The 25,678-nt window shown below is 46.3% G+C and overlaps 1 protein-coding gene across 2 annotated transcripts in view; it reads right to left on the reverse strand.

Moving 5' to 3' along the window:
• The window catches only part of WIPF2 (WAS/WASL interacting protein family member 2), a 447,965-nt gene that overhangs the window by 26,899 nt on the left and 395,388 nt on the right, over positions 1 to 25,678 (reverse strand). For both annotated transcript variants that reach the window (XM_069634575.1, XM_069634576.1), the window contains exon 7: positions 11,158 to 11,259. In XM_069634575.1, coding sequence (XP_069490676.1) covers positions 11,158 to 11,259 — 102 coding nt within the window. The remainder of the gene's footprint in view (positions 1 to 11,157; positions 11,260 to 25,678) is intronic.

Genomic DNA, 25,678 nt, shown 5'->3' on the forward strand with positions numbered 1-25,678 from the left:
CAAAGGCTGGCCGGCTATGGAGGACGACGCCGAAAGTGATCACAACCTATCTAACCTGGGACCTGCATCAGGGGTTGGACCCCCACGGATGGGGCAACCTCAAAGAACTTTGACCTTCTCCCAGAGGGAGACCACTCTTCGGACAAGCCGGTCCTGGGTGAGGCATGACCCTGCTCGGAGCACAGGGCAGAAGCCTTGTTCGAATTGAGCCATGCCGCCAGCCTGCTATGCCGGTCTTTCATGGTCTTCGAGAAGCCCATGCATATCTCGCACTCCACCTGCAGGCAATATAGACATTGCAGATGTTGGCACGTGCTCTGGTGGAAACAGAAAGAAACCTGGAAAAAACGTACAAATAGCTCAGAGAGCAACTCGAGGACTCCCAACACTGAAGCGTGCAGTACAAATCTGAAGATGGCTGCCAGAGGCAGGGCTTAGGGAGAGGACTGTCATTGGATGGGGGCTGTATGACCAGGAGGACAGCAATTAGTTTAGAGGTGAAATACAGTGTTAAAGTGAGTTTTCTTTTACCAAAGATTCCCAGCCGGACAGGGAATAGTCATGAGCATGTGAATCCATGCCAGACCCCATGCTGGAGAATCCTCATCTTGACTGCATGTATAGTGTTTCCCATATACCATGTATTGATGTATTGCAACTGCACTATATAAAGTAAATAGCATAGAAACTTGCACATGTCAGTTGCTTTATTTTCCACCACTCCACTTGCATAGCTTACATTTCACACATTTTCTGAATTCCCCACTGTTGCTCTTCAACCAGTCGGAGCCAGATGTGTTTCTTTTAAAATCCATTTTTATTAATCGGTTGGAGCATACAAATCAACATCTGACATGACAAAATAACGATTGCACACGAGTTACCATAGTTAGTCTTTTTGCATACACTTAATTGGATAGAAATACCCAGACAAACCAGTTTCCCTGCCAGATCCCGCACAGTTTGCCAGTTCTATTTCTCTCAGGCCCTGCCACAGTCACCTGCTTTCGCCCAGACACAGATAAAGTCACTCCTGGTGGAGTTTGAATGTTAGGGCTGGGTATTTAAGATCATAGTCGAGCAGTGGAGTCCAGATTGATTGAAATTGGTGAAACTTTCCCACCTTTGCAGCTGTAACCTTCTCTGCCACCAGCACATCCCAAACCTTAATCCACCATAAAGCCAAGTCCGGGCCCTCGGACGTCCAGCGACGGGCGATGGTAATAAGAGCCGCCAGCAGCAAACGTGTCAACCACCTCGCTCATACCCCAGATTTCGGGTGCATCTCCTCGTGCGTGGCCCCCAGGAGCAAAGTTTTGGCACACATCAGGAGTTAGCTGCCCCTGGTAGCTTCTATGGTCTCCAAAATAGTTTCCCAGAAGGATCAAATCAGGGGACAATTCCACCACATGTGGAAGAGCCTTGTGCCCCAGTTTCACCAGCAAGTTGGGGGGGGGGGGGGGTGGAGGGGAAATCGAGGACTGGAAGTGATGTATCTATGCTGGGGGGGTAGTACCAGCGGAACAGCAGTTTCAAAGCACACTCATTATTGGTCACGCATCTGGATGAGAAGTGGCCCTTGGCCCAGATTTCTAGCCACTCTACGTCCTCCCGTTGGTGTCCCAGGTCTGCTTCCCCCATCAGGCCATACAGTCCAGACGGCGGGAGGTCAGCAGATCCTCCAAGAGCTTGCACAGTTTCGAGATCCTGCCTGAACCCAAGCCCTCCAAGGTTGTCTGTTCAAGAGGGCTCAGAGTTCAAGTCGTTTTCTGCCTTATTTCCTGATGCGTGATCCAATGGCGTATCTGAGTGTATGTGAACCTGTCTGATTCCAAAAGGTAGAATTCTTTTCTGCAATCCTCAAAAGATCATGGGTGGCCCTCGTTGAATAGCTGGCCAGACATGTTTTTATGTCCAGTAAAATGACTTGGTATTGATCTATTAAGTGGCAATTCTCTATATGTAATTTGCACTGCATTTCCGATTTGTGCCTGAATGTGTGCAAGTATGATTGTTGTGAGAATGTGTTGATCCCTCACATGTCAACCATGGTTATGAAACTGACAAAACGTGCAATTCACTTATTCTCCAGAATGAAGTCGGAGCAATGAGAAAGGCAACCTTATATGAAAGTTCCTTTATTGGAGGTTCATGAATTGGCTCAAATGGAGGACTGCATTTAGATCCCATCCAGGCAGAGGATGTGCCACTGACAGGGTATGCGTTCTACAACATCCAATTATGCCTGGACTACAGGTATTTTCCACCAAGACATGTGTTGCGATGTGCATGCTGCCAAATGAACGTTGGGCGAGTGGTACAGTCAACTAAATCAACTAAGTTAATCAGTCAACTAAATAAAGCAGGTACGTAAATGTCTGCCAGTGAGCAATTAATTGGGCTGTGTTTTTGGGTGCACCAGATTACAAACCGCTTTCATTTATCGTAATAAGGGCTGGGGTTTGGTTTCCTTGCATCATGTGGGTAGTTGTAAAAGTCTAAACTCTAGGGCTTTAGGAGACGAGCTTCTAGATTAGTGATTTGAGAGTTTGGATGGGTAATCTCCTGTTGTGTAAGTAGTTTGCATGTGGGAGTACCACCTCATCTCGTCCACATCAGCGCAATGGGTGGGGATGGAGCACATGCAAAATATTCAGGACCAGCTCATCCTTAGTGCATCATCTAGGGACAACTGTTCTGGGGAACACAAAGCAAAGCTTGAGCATTTTGCATTTTTCTGCGGTTGTGAAAAAGTACACCGTTACTTGGCCTCATTTCACAAAATATCTGTGCAGTGATAGAGTTCCCACTTGTGTTCTTTGAACAGAGCTCAGCCTAAGCTGTCTGCAAGACAACTGTGTTCCCTGAAACATAATGTCCCTTTGGAAGCACTAGCGCAAAAAGCTTTGTGCCAGTACAGACTGTGCCATGGTGTGTGTAGTGCCCTATTTGTTGATGTAGGACATGGCTGTAGCATTGTCTGTATTCATGAGGATTCACTTTCCTGCAAGGATGTTTTGAAATGAGAAAACCTCAAATTTTAATGGAAGTAGCTCTAAAATAAAATGTATGTGCCGTTTGGCCTCTCCACTTTACCCAAGCAGTGAGGTGCTTGCGATGTGTCCCCCACACCCCCAAAACCGATCAGTGATGCATCCGATGTGATGGTTACTTGCACTGACTGGCAACTGGCTTTCCTTTTATCATGAACTTTTCTGACAACTATTGAAGAGCTGTTGCTTTTGGCGAGACCACCACTAGATTGTCCCTCTCACCTGATCCTTGGGACCATTGCTCCCTCTGCCAACCACTGTATTATTGGACGAATGTTGAGATGGGCATGAGGAATGATGAAGATACATGATGCCATCATGCTCAGCACCTTCATTACCTTTCTGACTCATCTGGAAGCGCGTGGTTTAACAGTGGATTTGGGCTTCCAACACCAACTCTTTCCAGGCATGTGTAAGCTGTTGCTTTACATGTGTCTAGAATGGCTCCTAGAAATATTTTGTTTCGACTTTGAATAAGGCTCGATTTATTCTCCGATGGAAAATCCTAGGCTGTACAGAAGATGGCCTCCTGCGTGTATAGGAGGCACCTTTGTGCACTATTACCTATCATCAGACAACCATCCAGATAAAGGTATGTAATACCCTTCAGCTGCAGGTGGGCTGTGACCAGTGCAAGCATTTTGGTGCACACACAAAGTCCTGATCCAATTCCAAAAGGACCTTTTAGTGAGTGAAGTTAGGCTGCATGTTTGGGGTTTGACAATTTGTTTGATCATAATACAGGCCTCTTTGTTTTGTCTTTTTTCGGACCTGGGAAGTACAAAGAGTAATTCTCATGTTTGACTGTTCTGGAGGTACTTCTTCTATTGCTCCCTTTTGGATGAGTGCTTGGATTGGTCTTGAAGAAGTGCCAACTGTTAGTGTGGCATCCTTCTGGACGGTGGAAGATAACCAGTTTGGATAGCAGCTCTATGCAATCTCCATCCTTATTGTTTTTAGTACCTACATTTCTGACGTTACACCCTCTCACGCATGGGTGCAACATGTTACTCGAGCCACCCCTATTGGGGTAACATGGGAGGGCACCATCACTTTGGAGTCATTGCTTTCTGGTTGAGGCTGCACCTATAGGGATTTTCCCCCAATCGCAGGCTCTTCTAAATTTTTGCTGGCATTGAACTCCTGTAAACCCTGATGTTCGTGACACGGAACCGAGGAACCACACACTCCGGAATCCACTATGGGCTGTACTGAGTTGTGGGCTGAGTTAATGGGGGGTCCCGAAAGGAATGCATATTAGCCAAGGTTCTCCTCTGCTGATAAGCTCTGCCAGTCATTGAACCTGGGCTCTTAATCGTCTCATTTTCCTTCGCCAGAGCATTGGCCACTGCTTTATCGAAAAGACAAGACTCTTCAACTGGCTTGACAAGTAAGCTTGCTTGTTTCTTGGATCTAAACCCTAGCCCTCTGAGCCATGCATGTCTGATGCTAGTAGATTCTGCTACAAGGCACCCAGCCGTATGTGCAGAGTCTAGCAAGTTGTTTTGTTAGGGTTTGCCGGTTGTTTCCCCTCCTTAAAACCTTTTGCTATGGCTGTTTGTAACGGCTCCAGGACCTCTCCAATGAGCTTTGTTTCTCATCAATGCTGTGGCGATCACTATTCCAAACAAACACAGAAGTGGCTCTTTTTGGTCCTAGGTAATATATCTCTTTCTGGTAGGTAGTCAATAATGAAAAATGCAGTACCACACCCATTTTCTAGTTGTGCGGGTTGGTATTTGTTTCGTTCTATCCAGAAATTAACCGGTTTACTAAGGAGTAAATTGAGTGATGAGTCACTTTTTTTTTAATGGACTTTAGGAGTGGGTTTCTTTTCTTGCAGTATATCCCCTCTGAAATCACTCTCGCCAGATTAATGGGGGTGAATACCAAATCTGCCTCCAGCCCTTTTTTAGTAAGCAAGTCTAAAGGCGCGGATCCTCAGCAGGCGATGAGGTAACTGGAGGTCTACATTTGGGGATCGTAAGGGCTACTCATCTGGGCAGATGTTACATTAGATGGCGATAAATGTCCTCCTGCTTCATGTATTCCTCGAGTAGGCTGTTCTAGTATAGGTTTTTACGAGTGGCGTAACTTCTGTGAATTCCTATTTTCTTTTCAGAGGCAGTCATTCAAAACGCTACGGAGGAAGCCATTTTGTCCATGATAGATCTGAGCTGCCTTGTTTTTCACCATATGGTGTTGTTTAAACGGGTGTCCACTCTTCCTCGAATTCATCCTCCAATCCTGAAAAACTACAAGGCCTTTCTTTTGCACAGCCCTAAAATGTGTTTCTTCCCCTTCTAATGTGGCTGACGATGGTGCTGATGTATGAGGTTTTGACACCGGGACCACCTTGTGGGATTTTGGTTGTGCGAGTTGCCTTTCTTTGTTCCCGCCAACCCCACCCCCTCAATCAGCTGTACTTGGAACCCAGTGTTTGGTGCCCTCACAGAGGAGTGTCCAGCGCTTGTTTTTGTACAGTGTTTGTATATTTTTGATTTTATGGTCGACAGACTGTTCGACCATTGGTAAGGTCGGGCCCTCGTCAATTTTCGGCTTGGTCCTAGTTTTTGGATGTGCAGCATTGACGTGTGCCCTACAGAGTTGGAGGCAGGCTGCGTGGCAACACTACATTTCCCTCCATGTGTTCCTCTCTGGTATCGTTATCGGGACCAATGCTATCTCAGACATCAAGAAGTTCTGTGGTAATGCCAGTCTCGCCCTTTAATCCTTCAACCTCCATGGCAAATGCCACCCAGAACTTTGTTCGGCGCCTTTGGTTTAAAAAGCTGATGTCAATAGTCACCGAAACTTGTTGTGATCCCTAGGAAGGCAGCCATTGCACATGTGGTGTGTCCTTCAATTGGAACTTGGTATTACAAAACAGGTAACATTTAAAAGGGGTATCTCTCCATGAGAGAAGAGGAGGAGAGGAAGCCAATTCATATATATGGGGTATATAAAAGGCAGTCTACAAAATGCCACGTGTATGGAAAACCTAAAAGCCCCTTCAAAATCCCTACTGTGTGCCTTTCTGCATAGTGTCTAGCACAGTTCTGTATTCTTCATTCGATGCTGGAAAAAGTTAGTGGTCTCTGGTTGCCAATTCTCGCAGCAGAAACGCAGAATATACCTCCACAAGTGAGACCAACTAAATGGCAGAGAAAAACCAATGAGGTCGACAGAAAGTGGGGGGCGGGGGAAATCATGGTGACATGCACATTTAGGATAAAGATAGTTTGACAGGAACTCCCCATTTTCAAATTTCAAAAGAAAATCATGATACTCTGCACCAACCACTAGATGGCAGCATACGCAAAGCATGTGAATTTAAGCAGATTCACAAGCCTTATCGAAACACATACACTGAAAGATTGCGCGAAATCGACAACAGGGCTCTTATCTCCAGCTACAAATGCTTGGAAAGACCATACAACCCACTCACTATTGTAAATTAAGTCTTGCGCGCAAAAGTGTTCTCTATGCCTGTACGATTGTCACTCACAAAACACAATCACTAATTCTGAAATTAAAATTACAGCCTTGATCAGTAAACAACCCAATCAAATCACAAGGAGAGAGGCTATGGCATTTGCTCCCTCAACATACCCCCCAAAGCCCAGGCACGTAGTGGCCTGTCCAACTTTTACTGAGCTCTGCATCCAGGCACCTCCCTTCCCCCACCCTAAAAATATGATAGTTACCTCAACAATTAGTCTAATCACTGCAATCACAATCAGACCAATGAACAACGGTTTTCAGGAGAATTTCAAATGTCTTTCTCAATCAGAATACACTGGATAACAGTATAAACAAAATCTGGAATACACATTTGAATTTCAGGCATCCTAGCACCAAAAGTCCAAAAATAAAACTAAAATGCCTGGAAAAAGAGCTGAACATAGACAAACCTAGAACCGAAGTTGTGAAACTACCTATCAAACTGACTTTCAAAATCGTTGCTAGAGGCCATCTATGGTTCCGAAAAAGAAAGCCTTGCTCAAATAATCAAATCAATCGTGGATCAAAAAGTCCTGAGCTTTTCATGGAAACCTGACTTCATCCAAGCAAATCGTTCCACCCAAACTGACTCCAAACAGCAGTTCATAGAGCTCCCTGCTCTGCTTCTCAGCACAAAATTACAGGTTTCGAGGCAACCATTAAATCCCCAAAAATATCATGAACATTACCTTTGAGATCTCCTTGGACTCAACCTTTCTCATTCAACTCCAGCGCTCAGGACAAAATCTTAAGAATAGTCCACTCCCTTGGAAGCATCCGACGAACAATACCTTTGTGGTCTTGCTCTTTACTGAAAAAGGTTTCAACTCCTTAATAGCCCCACCAACCACATCCTCCTGCAACATATCACTTGCACCTGGCAACTAGTTAGCTGACAGCCTCAGTGAAGCTCACAATCCCCATTAAGGATCCAAACTATTGCTTAATTTACAACTTCAGTTTCATTGCTGGAATTCTGGAGAAAAATCACCACACAACCAACCAACTAGAGCGAGGAGTACTCATTGAGGCAAGACCACCAGACAAGGTTTGTCCCCATAAAAAGCACAGAGAACACCCTCCTACATACAAGGCAACAGATGGAATCTATGCTATACTCACCCAGAGTGGGACGGGAATGCAAAGATGTGGGTCCTGTGCCTGCTGGGCCTAGAGACCCAAATTACTCCTCACGGATTGCACCCAATGAGGCTGAAACATGTCTGGGGATGTTTGTGGTCTCGTGCAGAAGGTATGTGGCCAAGCACTTCGGGCTGGACAGCCTTTTGGGGTGGGACTAAGCCCGATTTGCATATGCTCTTTCCTCTTTTAGCAGGCGAGAAGAACAATGGCCCAGAGCAGTGCCAGAGGTCGGGATTAATTCTAAACCTTCCAGCCATCACCTCTTGTTTTGCAACAGATGGAGTTTAGACTCTGACATTGCAGTGAGACTAGTAGTCCTTCTGGACGTTACTGCTGCTTGCAAAACAGTTGACCACTCTTGGTTTCAAAAGATTTCAAACAAGAAAGAGAATGAATCGTACATCACTCGACTGGATAGCAACCTTCTGGTAGGGCGTTCCACACAAGTCAAACTGGGAGACTTCAAACCTCCCACCTTCCTTCTTAGGATAGTTGAAGATTCAGTTCTCTTCCACTGGCTCTTCAATGCATACATGAAAGCCATAGCAGTTCTTGTCAAGCTCTTTTCTCCCAACTTACAACTTTACACAGATGATGCCCAGATGCTCTTCAACCCACAAAAAAGCCAGTCAAAGATCATAACGCTGCCTTCAGGCAGTCAATGGCTAGATGATCGATAATCTCAACCTCGATGCCTGTAGAACAGAGTTCATTTTCTGGAGTTTCCCCACGCCAGCCACACTCCTCCCTTTCAAATGGCAGGAGTATGGGCTATGTGAGAAACCTGAAGGTGCTCAAGTCCCAATACTATGGTCAGGCAATTATCGATAATCACTCACACCCGACATCCCTTACGGTTCCCCACATGGAAAAAAGGTGGAGTACAAGTGTACACTCTGAGCAAGGCAAAACACACAAAGGGCCAACAGTTTAGAGTTGGCAGTTGAACAAGGGTAGAAAGATGGCCAGGCGTGAGAGGGGGAAAACACCCTTGACCTCATTGACAGGTAGCCGTTACTTACAAGAAAGCTTTAAGGCAGAAAACAAGACTAACGAATCATGCATTGTGTCTCAGATATCCAGAGTTCTCCCGTGTAACTGACCAAGGCGGGGAGGAGCAGCAGACGCTGTGGTGTCGTCTTTGGCTCCAAGAATAAAGAAGCGACAAAAAACAGCCAGTGAGTTGGGGAGACAAGTCTGTGTTGAAGTCAAGGTTGCAAGCAGCAACATTGTAAAGTGAGCGCTGGAAGGAAGATTTTTAAACGTGTGTGATGAAAGATGCGAGTGAAGCTGAATTGCTGGTGAACATTTGAACATTAAATATACCTTTGACAGAGTGGTTCGGCACTGAATGTGCTCAAAGGTCTCTGTACGTTATCTTGACAAAAGCAGAAGATAGATATGAAGTGTAAATTGTTTGAAGATAATCGAAGTGGTCCTGCAACAGTTTACACAAATCACGCTGCACATTCGAAAGTGTTGCGATTCTGGTATCAAAAGAGGATCTGAGCCTGAACGAGGGGGATCCATGGTCTGAGCCCAAAGGAGGGAGACCAAGTTGTGAATATTGTGGAAAAGTGGTCTGAGCCTGGACGAGGGCGACCCGTGGTCAGAGCCCGAATGAGGGAGACCAGTCTTCAACTTGTGAAAACCCTGACCAAGGAAAGGAACTTCTATGTTTTGTTTGCTGCATCAGGCCCTCTGCAATAAGACTAATTGCGAGAGAGACTTTAGCGGACGCCCTGATGCCCATGTGTTGAACTGTTACCTCATGGCCAAGAAGCTAGTGTGTGCGAAGCCCACACATGCCGCCTTGCTCTGTGCTAAAAACATAGGAAAGGGAAGCTAACTGCTCAACTATCCTGACATATAATTTCTTGAACACTTTTCTTTTGCATACATGGTTTTCCCACAGCATTTTGTATTTAGAAGGATTGGCAACAGGTATATTAGTATAGGCCCTTTTACTTTGACAGACTCCACTAGCACTGCGTTATTGTATGATGGTCGTAGCTTGCTCCCATCCTTGGATTTCGGTTTAGATAAGCATTTTACCAACCCAGTGAAGTTCAATAAACACCCTTGAACTGATCACTTGTGTATCTTCACCGTTTGATACCCTGCCTTCGTTACAGCTCCCATGACCACCCAAACCCCATGGAAAACAGGGACACATCAGGATCACCTTTGACACCCAACTATACCTCACCTCCAGTTAATGACATTTACCCCCCCATTCTAAACACCTTTTAACTACATATACTGAGACTGCACAAAATATTGACATCACAAGGTCCTGTGTCTCACCCACCCTGCAGCTCTCTAACCAGACTCTAGAAGGCTAAATAAGCCTACAATAAGAAATGCAATTCTTCTAAAACAAAGAAGCTAGGTTGACCCTAGGCATAAAAGTACAAGATTCCATCTAGTCTGACAAGAGATCACTGCAGATCCTGTTAAGTGAAGCCAGGAAGCAGTGAAGAGAAATGAGTTGTGTTGCGACAAAATACTTCACCATTTTAATAAAAGTACTTGCGCTATGGAGAACCTTGACAGAAGGAGAAAATAAGCGGATCGCAGACCTACACACACAGACACTTAGTTGTTTGCTGCTCCTGTGTTAAAACCTGTTGGTGGCAAACAATCTATAAGTACTTCAGCATTAATATAAACAAACTTCCAAGAAAAATCTTATAAATAGCTAAACAAAGACTTGATTAAAAACAGCACCTAAATAATGAGCTATTAAGATGTCCACCGCCTCTTCCTGCTCCACCTATCCTATATAAAGCATCACACACTTCTCTACTTGGTGATCGCACAGTTAGATGATCCAGTACACCCCTCTTGAACATCTCTAGAAAGAATGCTCCCCGATTAAGACTCATCACAAAGCATGATGATATTTTGATTTGGATAGCATGAACATGCAATCTCTGTATTGTGAACAAATACAACCCCTCCCCCACCCACCGCAAAAATGTGGCGTTTTACATGATGCAAAATAAAATAAAAGTGAAAGAAAAAGGGAAAATAAGTGCTCAACTGAATAGCAAAGGAATGTGGGGCTTGTAGGTTTACATAAGCTACATTCATCTTGCAAAAGAGTCCTTTCAATCCAAATGCTTGTAAGGAAGCATTACTGGAAGGAACGATTGCCGCACTGCCATCCAGATGCAGAACAAACAAGCATGTGACCCATGAAAAGAGGCTATTCTTCTCAGTCTTGACTACCAAGCATGGCATTAAAGGGGAAAAAAAGGAACGCACCCACAAAAATTGGACAAAATACTAAAAAGTGACTTTTTTCTAAATGGTCTGCTGATATTACTTTCAGTAGATCTAGCTAGAGCAACTTCCACGTTCCAATAGCAGAAAGCATTCATGTGCATGGTGATTGAACAACATTAAAGCAGCACTAATGAGCATATCTGGAAATGTTCAGAACTAATCTCACCTCTGTTGCTTCTGCTGGGGTAAACTTTCTGAGAAGGTTTAAACTCTTCGGGGGCAGGGAAATCATCAATAGGATGAAACATATACTTTGATTCAAAATCATCTAGGAAAAGAGAACAATTATTTTTCTAGGTCATCTCAACAGTTGGTATACATTAAAATATAACAGTGGTGCAGCAAACCATAAGGAACCGCTACTTACTTGTAAAATTAGATCTCCAGCTGTGGTACCATCCCAAGATTCATTGCCCTAGGATTCGCTTTGGTGACCAGGCTGGACCGGAAAACTACAATTTAAAATAAATGTTTCTCCAGGGAGCATTCACACTTAAAAAGGCTGTACAGCCAGCCAATTGAGCTCATACAGGTTGGCACCCAGAGACCCACTTCATTTCCTTTCACACACTATACCACAGGAGGTCAGACTGAGTCATTTCCTTTGGCTTTATGGGATTCTACACAGATTCATACCCTTAAAATAGAATATGTAGCAGTACTATGTCACACAGAGAGGAAAGTAGGTATACCTTACATACAACTACTGCAGCCAAATGGCCAGATGCAGACAATGACTGGAGAAGGTGCAAACAGACTTCCATGTCACAGTTATGCATTTGTGCATATGTGCATCAAGATCAGATTGCTCACTGTTAGGAACGATTTTCTTTTTGTAACTTTCCCTCCATAGTTCTATGGAACCCCATTCTCTTTGCTGTGTTTTTGATCCTATCCGGACTATTTTTGAACAGAAGTAAAGCCTCCAGCCTCACTTACCTTGCTGTTTGCTCATTTGTTATGGGAAAACTAATCAGTCCTTGAGACTATAAGTACTGGGAAACATCAGCCCTTTTGAATTCTTGCATTTTGTAACATTGCACACAGCACAGTGCAGTGGGGATACTTATTTTTTTTAAATCAGACCTAGCCTTTTACATCTTTGGTTACTTGTATATGTGCCTAAAGACAAGCTGGTCGCAGCAGTTACATTTTTAGTGTTTTAATTACTTTTGGTGTGCACACTCACGTGTACTGCACATGGCTACCCACAGGTGCCCTAAAATGTCTGTGCCACGAGATTTTCACTTGCTCTTTGGCCATACTGTAGTTTGGCTTTCTTACGGCCTTCTCAGATCAGGAAAGCCCTTACAAGGTCATGCACTTGCCTGGGAAAGCAGCTGCTAACGTGCGCGTGTGGTCCAGGATGGGGGTTTGGACTGTCTAGGCCAAGTCCACATCACTGTTGTCCAAGTCTGCTACTGGGGCAGATGTGGAACTAGTAGTTGTCCCTGATTGGGCATCTATTGGCTGTTTTAATGGTGCAGAGTCTTACCATTGGTGCTGTGGGATATAGTGACCCACTAACAGCATTTCCCCCGTTCACCAAGCTGCATTTGCGCAAGAAACAGCAATATGGCAGTGCTGGCTCCTGTGAGCGTCATGGCCTCAAAACTGCGTTTTTGCAGCAACAAAAAGATGGCTGCACCGTCCTGCCAAGCACACATCAGGCAGGATGGAACAAGGGGACACACTGAAGGAGTGTGCCAGTGTGTTCTGAAACATACATGGAATAAAGTGAAAAGGCAGCACTGCTTTGCTGAAAACCCAAAATTCCCCTTGAAAATGCAACTTTTTCACCCTTTTTAAAAATGCTGCTTTGATGCTAATTCCATCTGTTCTTTCTTACTATTGTGATGAAAAAGGCCCTGCCATGCCCAGGATATCTCATTGTGCCTCAGCAAAACAGGCATAATTCCTGAATGACACGCCCTGTCAAAACAACTGAGAAATCAACAAGGAACTTCACTTTCCCGCACTGGAACATGTGTTTATTTCTTCCCAAAAGTATCCAAAGCTCAGCAGTTCAAAGCGACCAACTCTCTGAGCCAGGTCAGTTTCAATATATCTGTGTTTCAGACAAAACTCCTGCTTTAGTGTGGGAATCTGGTGGAGATGCCAAACCGAATTTAAAGAAAGAAATGCTAGCAGTTTTCACCACATGTGTAAAATGGGCTTTGCAAACCAAAGAAAAATAAATGCCAGTTTAAAAAAAAAAAAAAAAGGAATATGTGGAATGAAAGTTTGACTGCCTAGCAATGAGAAGGGGTTGGCTGCTGGGAAACACATATGGGCTATTTTTATTCCACAGGCTTTTTTTATTCAGGATCAAATAACAGAAAATAAAGATTTTAAACACATGGCCTGAATTTGCAAGCTCCCAAAAACAAGTTATTCCAGTTGGCAGCCCTGAAACTTCACCCTAGGAAGGGAGCCACAACAAACTAAGCAGAGACTAACACCACATTGATAATTACAGGGTGGGAAAGTATCTAGTCTAGTGGAGCCCAATGACATTTCCAGGACATGGACATGTGAGAAGAAAGTCGCACGTCATTGTGATTTCTCCAGGAGGCTTCAGAGGAGATCTCCACGATGGCCCTGCACTTTAGGGGGGTAGCTTGCAAGCTATGACCAAATATGGCAGACAAAGGACTGTCATTTGTTTCCAAAGACTTTTTCATAAATAAACTTTAAAGACTTTTATCTCTGCGGCAAGATTTTGTAAAAATTTAGAATTGTTGCAGTGTAAAAGTGATTTTTTGGGGCTTTCTTTTAAGACATGGTAGAATTCACTGACACCCTGGGGCCAGAAAGGGAAAAGTATTGCGGATTCCAAGAATAGTATCCATGTTGCCATTGCAAATTTTTGTACATACATTCCTTATGATCATCCACACACATGTGTACAGTTATATAAATCCCATTGAAAAGCATGAAAAACTGGTAGAAGGGTGAAACAAGGTCTCGCGGACTGGAGGATTAGTCTGCTATGTGCTGCACAAAATATGTAACCTGTGCATATCATTTGATAAGGGATTGCAATTGTAGAACTGTAGGTTTGTGGCAACATCGGATTTTAGTTAAAATAACTGTGGGAGGTTTTTGGACATTGTAAAACTCACATCATAAATCTGACATTTTCCTGAAATCCAACCAGCTGAGAGTGAGGCAGAGACTATCACCCTTGTCCAATCCTGTTAGAGTCGTGTTTAGTTAAGCCTACCCCAGTAGATACTTTGATGATCTCACTATGCCTTATAAATAAGAGTCCCTGACAAGACTCTACACACACTGTTCCCGACGTTCCTGCGCTGCGTTCCTGTTCCATCCATCCATCCAGATTCCAACTACAAGGCCAAAGCATTGCTGACCCTACTCCAGGGCCCACTTCAAAAACCTAAACATTGCTGATCCTGCTCCAGCAAGGCCTCAATTCTGAAAACCCACTAATCTCCCATGAAAAAGGGGACAGCTGTGGTCCTTTTTGCATCCTGCTATCCTTGCATCCAACTGACCTTCAGTATCCAGTGACCAGAATTGCCATTCCAGAAGTGCTATCCAGTGACCAGAACTGCCCAGCTGTCCGCCAGGCGCACTGCCGTGTAGTGACCAGAACCCCTGACGGTCCAAAAATCCCAAAACTTAAAAAAGGTTGACTTTGTATAATCGTCACCCCGTCTAAAACCCATAGCCTACCTCGTCTCTGTCCTTATCCCACTCTCCAAGTCATCCTATCCCTATCCTGATAACTTTGTTCAAACTGTCAGACTTATTCGTGCAATCCTGCCCTTGATTTCTAGTGCTAGCGCCATCTCTTTAGTAATTTTGTCGCATGTAATCCTAAACCATTAGTCCTATTTCGAGTGATCGGACTGGTTTCCGCCAAGGTTGGGCGCTGGGGTGAGAGGGTTGAACTTTTGAATCAACCCTGGAGCTCACTATGTCCCTCTTTGGTGGCCTAGCCTGAATACTCTAGTGTAAAGTAAAACTGTTCTAGTCACAACTGATTTCCTTTCCTATTTCACAGCCCCATTTTACTCAAAGCGCACCTTTTTATATCTTGCATAACACACCTAATTTACCAGCTAGAGACTTACTTTCACTTCCATATTGTACCTGTAATGCAACTCTATCCCCTAACCAAACTGCACTCCAAATCAGTATATTTCACCCATTTTTATTAAAAACAGTTTGGGTAATTTCAGGTGGGAATTGCAAAATTGCAAAGTTTTCCAACGGGTCATTTTGCTGCAATCTGTTTTAAACTTTTCACTCATTTTCGAACTGTATGCTTTTGGTAATCCATTCTTGGTGATGGTTAGTGTTTTTGCATTGTTGCTTTAGCGAGGAATTATATTTGCTTCAAGGTTTTTAACATTCATAATTTGTAAATTTCAGGGTGTCATTTCTTAATTTTTGAAAGGGATTTAAAATCTGTTTTTCTCTCTTATTTGGGGAGGGAAGGCCATATTTGGATTCAGTTTCCTGTTTCTCATTCCTGATTACCTGCTGCTTCCGTTTATCCAGAATTGATTATTTGTAGGTTGAGGGAACATTGCAGGGGGAAATTCTAACTTGGGTGCCATCTTTCCTAAACCAAAAAGTGCTCCTATTCCGCTTGAAGGTTAAACCCAGTGCATTGCTCACATTCTCATTGTAATTATCACCCCATTGGCGACTGCTGCCCAATATTAAAAGGTGTATGATTTCTGATGAATTTTAAAATAAATATTGTATTTTACCAACCAGCCTGGTTCATGGTCCATTGTGACCCGGGGTATTTGACAAGGGGGTGTGATATGAGTGGTGTACCATCTCAATATTGAATAAATATAAAAAGATAAGCATTTCAGTAGTGTGCTGCATACTAGGCCAAGACCAAGGTGTGGGTCGCCTGATTGAAATCCTTAAGTGCGCTTGGACTTGCTGCTAGCTCGGATTTTGGATAAGAGGAGGTCACCTGCAGCAATACTTCACATCTACGTTGGAGCCGGGAATTCTTCAAAGAAGAACAGCCGTTAACCCGAATGCTACCCCTGAAGTGGCTCAGCATGCCCTAGAGTTAGTTCCAGCAAAGCCTTGCTCCTCTTCCTGCTCTCCACAGACCCTCGGCAGTGCCTGAGCCCTTGGACTAGTGGGACCATAAAGTCTCTATGTCTTCGAGGAGCCAGTCTTTCAGAGCCTTCAGAAGTGTCTCTGGACTGTACAGTGGACTGACCAGCTTTACCGTTGGCTTCCTCGCCAGAGGTCGCCATTCCGCGTTGAAGCCAAGAACTTTGGTGGTCACCAGCTTGTGCGACGAGTCTCATTCTCCCTGCATTTCAGCTTCCTATCTTCAAAGGAACATGTCCTGGAGCAGCTTCTGTAACCACGACTGGAAGGACACTGGTCATCGCCTGCAAACAGTGATGGCTGCTGGAACTATCCCTTCCTCCATCCTGGGAGGTGTCATGAAGAGGTCTGTATTTCTTCATCAACAGGGACTGCATCTTGCAGTTGCACCCGACTGGAAGATTCCTTGAACATGCAACCCGTAGGCACCTCTCACTGGAACCAAGGTCGGAAGACTCCACGGCAAGCACCCAGCAACCCCCAGTCAACCCATCATGATTCCTGGGAATATTGGGAGTGGAGTCCAGGGAGGGTTAAGTAAGCAACACTGAGCCTGTCCCCCTTCGTCCCCCGTCCTCCACAGGATAAAAGAGGAACCAAGTCTGTCTTCTATCTCTCTCTCACTGACCTTTGGTCATCAAGCCTGGTAAATTGTTATTGCACTAATAGTTTGAAATGAATCACCACAGCAAGCCCATTGCATCCTTTCTAAAGAGAATTCCTACCCGAGAGAAACATTACGTTGGAACCTGTGACTTTTGGGCACTAGGCTCCATACATCTTAGGGCAGGACTTGTAAAGAAATGATAAGTTACTCACTGTAGTGACTACTCTTAGTCCTTAGTCCCCTTTCCTCCATAATGCATGGGTGTCCCTTCCAAGGGACGGGATACAGAACCTTTTTCACCAGAAAAAACCTTCTTCCCCCTTAAACTTAGAGGCGCGCGGTCCAGGGAGCATGCGCTGCCCTGACTCCGCCCTCTGGCGTCACACCTCAGTCTCCATTGATGCGTCGACACTAGATTTAACATTGCCTAATGACACCATGATTAGGAGGTGTGGGGGGAGTTGGTGGGACGTATGGAGGAAAGGGGACCAAGGACTAGGAGTACATTAGTCACTACGGTGAGTAATTTATAATACCCCTTACATTCCGTCCCCTTTCCTCCATACTGCATGGGTGATTACAACTAAATGTAGCTCCAGGGTGGAGAGGAGACCCTCCTTAAGCAAATAGGCTCCTGAGAACTGCCTGTCCAAAAGCCGCGTCAGATCTAGAGCCGGCATCCAAACAGTAATGCTTGCAGAAAGCCGAGGGAGCAGCCCAAGTGGCTGCCCTGCTTATGACTTGCCAAGGGACATGGCGCTGGAAAGCACTGGCCGTTGCCTTGGCCCTGACTGCGTAGGCATGCATGTTGGCTGGAACCGGCCTGTGCTGGCCCTCGTATGCTTCTTTGATGGCCGAGACCATCCAGCGGGATATGGAGGCCTTTGAGGCCCGATATCCTGGTCTAGAGCCTCCGAAAGTGACTAACAGGGCGTCCGATTTGCGGAAAACCTTGGGCCTGTCCAAGTAGAATTTCAGGGCACGCCTGACATCCAGGCAGTGCAGCACATTCTGCTTCATCCTTAGGATCGGCAAAGAACGTAGGAAGGACCGTTTCCTCGTTCAAGTGGAAAGCCGACGGCATCTTGGGCAGAAATGCTTGGTGTGTCCGCAGGACTACTTTGTCCCTGTGAAAGGTAGTATATGGTTCCGAGGCGACCAGCGCCTGGATTTCACCGATTCTACGAGCCGGGGCTGACTAGTAAGGCCGTCTTGATGGGGACCAACCTGATGTCCGCGGACGCCATTGGTTCAAATGGTTTGTGCGCAAGGGCGCCCAACACTATGTCGCGGTCCCACACGGGGTGCAGCTTCTTGACAGGTGGGTAGAGCCTTGCAAGCCCCGTCAAATGTTTCTTGAAGATAGGATTGGAGGAAGACAAGACCCCCTTAGAGTTCCTATAAGCCCTGATGATGTACAGCAGGTGTCCACCGGCACAGAGAGGCCGACGTGTGCAGAGAAGGAGAGCATGTCGTCCAAAGTACACGCCAGAGGGTCAATTTCCTTGGAGTCTGCCCAGTTGCAGAATCTGGTACATTTACTTTTATACAGGGCCCTGCTAGCCTTGCTCCTTGCGCCCTGTAGGATTTCCAGATTAGCCTGTGAAAGGCTGAGGTGCCGCAGCATTACCTGCTCAGGTACCACGCTGTGAGGGCTAGTTTCTGTGGCGCAGGGTGGATGACTCTGCCCCCCTGCTGCGCCAGAAGATGTGCTGGGCCCGTCAGGAGGTGAAGCGGAGGCATCTCAGAGAGGCTGAGCAGCTCCAAAAACCATGGCCTGGCCAGCCACCACAGAGCTATTAGAATGATGTTGAGTTGGTGAGACTCCCTGATCTTGCAAATCCCTCTGAATCAGCGGAGTGGGCGGGAATGCGTAGGCCTTCATGCCGTTCCACTGAAGCTGAAATGTTATGTTAACGGTACTTGTATAGCGCACCGTCAAAGGAATTGGTCCGCAGGCGGATCTGCAAACAGGAAGGGTGGGTAGGGTTAGTCGGGAAGAGTGGAGAAGGAGAGTGGGAGAAGTGGTGTGCTGTTGGCAGCTTCAGCTCAGTATACACCGAGTGCTGGGCTTTTGGTGCTAGTATCGGATCGGGCGAGGCCTAGAGTGCTGCGGGTGAAGTTTGTGTTATTGATGCGGTGTGGTAAAGTGTGTGTGGATTGCTGGGAGAGATGGTTGTGTGGTTTTGTGTGGGTTTAAGTATGCACAAGATTGAGGGTTGGGTTAGTGGGGTCTGTATCCTGATTCAGGTACTTATGGATCCGTTAGTTGTATACCTGTGGGTTGGGTTGTTGCTGGTTCCTTGTGGGCTGACTAGATTTGGTGTTGTTGCGCTGATCCAACTGTATCCTATTGAGTATAGTTTGGATTGGCAGGTGCGTCTGAACCTAATCTTCAGGTGTGGGACAGGGTAGGTAATATCTATTCTCAGGTTATCTAGTTTGACCCTGGTCAGTTCTTTGAATGGTTCAGGGTCGGAGTCGTGTAGATGTGGTATCCTAGTGGATCCGTCTGGTCAGCCTGTGTATTCAGTCGCTCGTATCCTTCTGTCCTGACTGGTTCTTTGGTTTCCATGGGGTGAACATCCTTGGGACTATTGTTTAGTTGTAGTGGTGTGGTGGGGTATTGTGCTTCCTCCTGTGTATTGGTGGACAGTGTGTAGTGATGAAACATTATGTTTCTCACCCACTGTATTGAGGCTCGTGGTGCAGTGCTTCCTTCCATCTATATTTTGTCCTTAGGGCTGTTGGGGAAGGTAATAGTTAAGGTCATGGTCCTCTTGATGATTCGTCCTAGTGTTGGTCTTAGTTTGCTAGGTTTACGGTCTTTGGTCGTAATGCAGCTGTCTCCCGTTTGGTCCTTTAGTATGTTTGCGGATATTTACCTTGGCTTTTCCCCCATTGATTGATCGGTGTGCATTGCGGTCGCTCTACATTCATTGATGTTTTTAGTTATGTCAGTGCACCTGTGGCCGGTCTTTCTAGTTATGACGTGAAGAGCCAGGTTTTGAGTAATTTCCTGAATAATGGTGAGAGAAGGAGGATCCTCCAAGTTTTCTTTTGTTGTAGGGCTTCGGTTCAAGGCAGATGTCCAAGCTTGATCTGAGCGTTCTTGTTGGTTGATGTAGGCGCAGTTTGTCTCTTAGGAACTCAGCGCCTTCGTTGTGTACTGCTCTGTGTGTAATGCACATTGTTTTGAATTTTATTTGTTGTTTTATTGGTAGCCAATGTAGTGTTTTCAGCGCTGGTGTGGTGTGTTTTCTTCAGGGGAAGTTACAGAAGTAGTCTGGCTGCCGTGTTTTGAATGCGTTTTTTTTAAAGGAGTCGTTCAGGCATGCCTAGGTAAAGGCTATTGGCGTAATCTACTTTGGACATGACGAGGGCGATGATGGTGGTGGTGGTTTTGTTGGTGAACGATAGAAACGGTAAGATTCTCTTTGCAGCTCGTAGGAGGAAGAAGCATTTCTTGAGGAGAGCATTTACTTGTGGCTCTAGCGTGAGATTGTAAAAAAAAAAAAAAAAAAACCCTAGGAGTTCTAATGGACAATCGGTGAGGGTGCCGGGGTTGTCCAGAGTTCGCTTGGCCAAGGGATGAATTGGTTTTCTCCTCCATTTTTTGTGACTATCATTATTTCAGTTTTGCCTGGGTTGATTTTGAGGGAGTTGGAGTTCATCCAGAAGAATACATCGCAGAGGCAGTTTTCTAGCGTTGTTTCTTTCCGGGTTGTCTTGTATTTTGAAGATTATTTGTGTATCGCCAGCATAGTTGTGGCAGGTGAGGCCATGGCTTTTGATGATTCTGATAAGTAGATACAGGTAGATGTTGAATAGTGGTGGGGAGAAGGATGATCCTTGTGGTAATCCACAGGTGGAATCTCTCGGGCTGGATTTGAAGGATTTCATCCATACGGTTTCTGTTCCGTTTGTTAGGAAAGATTTGATCCATAGTACGGCAGTGTCCGTTATTCCAAGTCCTTCTAATCTCATTATGAGGGTGTCAAGGTCGGCTGTGTCAAATGCTGCCGATAGGTCTAGGAGTATCAAGGCAGTGCTGTTGTCCGAATCGGAGTTGATTTTTACATCATCCCATATTGAAAGTAGAGCTGATTCCGTTCCTCTCAGTGGTCTGAAGCCAACGTGTGCCTGGTCTAGTAGGCCGTGCTCTTCTATAAACTCTTAGGTTGTTTTGGGTATGTACGTTTCGAGCAGCTTGGCTGTATATGGGATGTTGGAAATAAGTCTGTAGTTGGAGAGGTCTTCTACGCTTCCCGCTGTATTTTTGAGTAGTGGCCTGATGTATGCAGTTTTGAAGGCTTGTGGCACTTTCCCAGTTGTGATGGAATGGTTTAGGATGTTCCTGTGATATTCCATGGGAGTTCCTTGTTTAAGAATCGATTTGTATATGTCTGGTGGGCAGGGGCCTTCGGGGGACCCCTAGTTATTGCTTTCATTCACCAGTTTAATGAACGTCTCCACTGATATTTCTGGAAAACTTTGTAGTTTGTTTGGGTGCTCCTCCTGGGTGTAGGTGGGGGTTGTGGTCAGATCAGATGGTCTGCTTTGTATGGTTTGTTGGATGTTGGTGATTTCGTTTCTGAAGTGGTCTGCAAGGTCGTTGCAGAGTTTCATGGACTGAGTTGGTGTGTTACATCCCGGAGGGTTTTTGATTTCATGTATGATTTTGAAGAGCTCTTTTTGGGTGTTTGGTGCTTCGAAGATTCGGTTGTCGTAGTGTTTCCTCTTTGCTTTTCCTTTTTGTAAGCCCGGTTGTGTTGGAGGAATTTCAGTTTGTTCACCGAGTTTTGTTGTTTTCTCCAATCCAGTTCCAGTCTTAGTTTTTTTCTTTTCGTGGTGCTAAGTAGTGGGGAGAACCATTTTGCCATTGACCGTTTATTAAAAGAAGCAAAGGGCTTTTCTTTGACGATGTTGTCTATCGTAGTTCTAATCCAGGAATACAGCAGGGTTACTTACCTTTTTGTCCAGGACAACATCTTCCATGAATGTTGGGTGTGGTTTGTTTAGCTCCAGGAGTTCATTCAGGTTGGAGTTTTTGATGGTGCTCCAATTTCTTTTCATGGTTTTCGTCGTTTTGTCCGGTTGACTGACTGTTAGCGTGGTCATTTTGATTACGAAGGGGATGAGGTGATCGCTCCAGGGTATTTGAATTGGGGGTGCCGTGGTGAGGAGTTTGATCGCGAAGATTGCGTCAAGTGTATGCCCCACCGAGTGGGTTGCTCCTTTGACTAGTTGTAGGTTCATTGCTGCTAGTTGTCTGGTTACCGATTTTTGTATGGTCATGCTTTCTCCTTCGAACCAGATGTTGAAGTCTGAGGACTATCAGTTGATTGTGTTTGATGACTAGGACAGCGATTGCTTCTGTGAGGGAGTCTACAAAGGTTGCATCATAGGTTAGTGGTCTATATATTAGTACAAATGTCAGGTTTGTTTTGGGGCTTACTGCTAGACGTATGATTAGGGATTCACATTTATCGATGAGTAGTGGGTCTTCCGGTTTGATTTCCAGGTGTTCCTTGTGAATGATTGCCAGCCCTCCCCCTCTTTTGGTTTTTCTGTTTGATTGGACGCATTTGAAGTATTCAGGCAAGCAGTTGAGGGTGATCTTGTAGTTGTCGTCTAGCCAAGTTTCTGTTACAAATAGGATGTTGATCCCTCCGTCGCAGAGCAGATCGTATATCTCGGTGGCATGTTTGGATATAGACCTTGCATTGATGAAGCTGCAGTGGATCTGTTTGGTGGGGTTTTGCTTGTTCCTTGTTTTGGTTTGTGGTTGTTTGTTTGCGGTGCGGTGCATCGTTATTGGCATTGATTGGGGGTATATGAGGATCAGCGAAGGCTGCATCTTCATTGAAGCGGTCTGCTAGATTAAAAGCTTGGCTGTTCAGTGGTGTTGCTTCTCCGTTTGTGCTGGTTAGGTGAAGGTCCTTGAGGGCTTCTTCACTGAATTGGTCAGTTAGGTTCATGTTTGGGTTGTTGGTTATAAGATCTTCGTCGTCGTTATGTCTGGTATGGCGCGGGTGTCGTCCTGTTCTTGTGATGGAGTCGGACTCCAGCCACATTCTTCTTGGGTGTTCCCATCTTTTTCCTGGTGGTCTTGGATGCTGCGTGTGTCTTGATGTCTGTCTTTGGGGTATCCTGGTTCTGGGGTTGTTGCGAGGTATGGTGTGAGATAATGAATTTTCCTTTGGAATTTTGTTCTGGTCGTTTTGGTTTTTCGCATTGTGTTTCCTCTATTTGTGGTTGTTGTTTCGGTGGTAGGTTGTATTTGTGCGCCTGCGTCCAGTGTGGCCTTGTCTTGTGCCCTTTCTCAGCGTCCCGTTCTGGTCTGGGGCATTTTGGTGCTCAGCGCAGAGGTGCCGGCTGAGTGGTTGGCTGCTGTGTCTTGTGATGGGAGTGCTGGTATTCCTTCTCGTGTTGGTAGGCTTGGGTGCTTTTGTGCCGTCTGTTCTTCGGGTGGGTCGGTTTGTGTATCCTCCGAGCGCTGTTCGGTGGGGTTTTGGTGCTGGGTGTTCTGTTGTCATGGGTGTAGGTCAAAGTTCAGTGCTGTCTATGTAGGTCTTTCAGAAAAAGTGAGGGCGGTAGAACTATTCTATCACGGTCTGGGTATGTTAGACTATGTTAAGCTAAGTTTGTGCTTAAGACTAATTCAGACTATGTTCTAGATTCTCGTATGGTAGGAGGGACCCTAAGGAGTATTGTAATCCTTATGATTCAGAATTGGGAGCAGAGTCCCTGCTAAATTTGGGAGACCTGTATAGTGGGAGAGAGGCCCATCAATGCGAATTGAATATCATACAGAACAATTTGGGCACAGAGCCCCTGATAAAATTGGGAGACCTGCACGGTGGGAGAGGGACCCCCCCCCCCAATGCAATCCGAATACCACACAATACAAATTTGGGAGACCTGTATAGTGGGAGAGAGGCCCATCAATGCAATCTGAATGTCATGCAATACAATTTGGGAATAGAACCCCTGATAAATTTGGGAGACCTGTATAGTGGGGGAGAGACCCATCAGTGCAATCTGAATATCATACAATACAATTCGGGAACAGAGACCCAGCTAAATTTGGGAGACCTGTGTATTGGGAGCGAGGCCCATCAATGCAGTCTGAATATCATACAATTCAGTTTGTGGACAGAACCTCCGATTCATTTTGGAGACCTGCATAGTGTCTACTATAGTGTATAGTGTCTATAGCTAATTACACTTTTATATCGGTTTAAGAGGCTAGGATGATAGGGTAGAGTGGTTGATCTACTCCTAACCCAGGTCACTCCTACCTTACTGGTTCTTGTAGTTGATGGTTGACGGCTGGCCACTGGCTTCCCCTGTGGACACCTGCCGACACTTCCTGGAGCCGCCTCTGTTGGGGCCGCCCTTAGCCGCAGGGGCTGCCGGGCAGGGGGCTGCCCTGGGCAGACCAGTGAAGAAGGCCTCCCAATGAAGGAAGCAGGGGGTGGGGGAGAGGGGCAGTGGGCAGCAACGGTGCTGGGGTGCTAGAATGGGCACAGAAAGTAAATGCTATGGGCCCGGGGGGCTCTCTGGAAGCGGCCACACTTACCTGCCTCTGGGGTGGGTCAGGAGGCGAGACGGAAGGGAAAAGCAGGAAGACGGTGCGGGTGGGGAAGGACTACTGCGGGTTAGGACAGGGCCTCGTGTGCCAACACAGATGTTGCCGAGGGACGGTTGAATGAGGGCGCGACACTCACTGTCCAGATGTCACACGGAGCAAAGCTCGAATCAGGGCTCAGGGGCGGGATGGGAGGCGGGAGGGCTGGGATCCAGGAAGGCGAGCTGGGAGGGTTGTAGGCGAGCTGGGGAGGGAAGCAGGCCTGGTCGCGGGTGTATTTATTTTGTTATTGAGGTGCCGGGGGCCTGGGAGCTGTGGGCAGCCTTACCTGAGTTGAAGCAGGGAAAGGAGGGAAATGTGTAGCCCAGGAAGCCGGGGCCCTGTCCCTGCCAGGAGGCGAACTGAGGGCACTTCTTGTGCCAGGTGGCAAAGAGATCCATCTGGGGATGACCCCACCTGTTGAAGATCTCCTGAATAACAAGGTCATTTAGCTGCCACTCCTAATTGTCTGCTCCCAAACTGCTGAGCCTGTCCGCCTCCAGGTTGGATTCCCCCGGGAGGTTGTCGTGAGCTAGATGATTTCCAGGGCCCACTCCCAAATGCCGATTGCCAGTCTGCACAGAGGAGGGGGATATGGCGCCTCCCTGCTCGTTGACGAGTACATGCTGGTCGAGTTGTCTGTCTGGATGAGGACAACCTTGCCCCCGAGAAGTGGTAGGAATGCTTTGAGCGCTAGCCATATTGGGTTCAGCTCCAACCAATTGATGTGGTATTCCTGCTCCTGTAGAGTCCAGGTGCCGTGGCCCGAGAGATCGTCCAGGGTGGCACCCCAGCCCTTGAGCGAGGAGTCTGTGGTGATGGTGGCCTGCGTGGTGGGCGAACGAAAGGGCTTGCCCGTCCACAGGTTGTCATCCCTGGACCACCATGCTAGACCCGGGTGGAGGGATGTAGAAACGTTGATCATCTCCGATTGGGAGTCCTGCTCCTGGTTCCATGAGGCCACAAAGTGCAGCTGAATCCTCCTCATCCTCAATCCTGTGCGTGGAACGGCTAATAGGACCACCGCCAAGAGACCCAGGAGATGCTGGTACCACCATGCTGAGGTCACCTCTCTGCTGAGGAAGTGGGTGGTGGCCCTATTGATGGCCGAGATCTTGTCCTCCGACAGAAATACCCTCTCAGATCAGTGTCCCAGATGAGGCCCAAGAATGTCAGTCTGCATGGGCTGCAGCTGCAGCCTCATGAGATTGAGCGGGAAGCTCAGATCCTGCAGCATGTTCAGAAGGGCATGGAAGAGTGGTGAGCTGCTTCCGGAGAGGTAGCCCTGACGAGCCAGTCGTCGAGGTATGAGTAGATGTGGAGGCCCTGCGC

This window comes from Ambystoma mexicanum, chromosome 13, assembly GCF_040938575.1.
Source record: "Ambystoma mexicanum isolate Mex_15411 chromosome 13, UKY_AmexF1_1, whole genome shotgun sequence".
NCBI lineage: Eukaryota > Metazoa > Chordata > Amphibia > Caudata > Ambystomatidae > Ambystoma > Ambystoma mexicanum.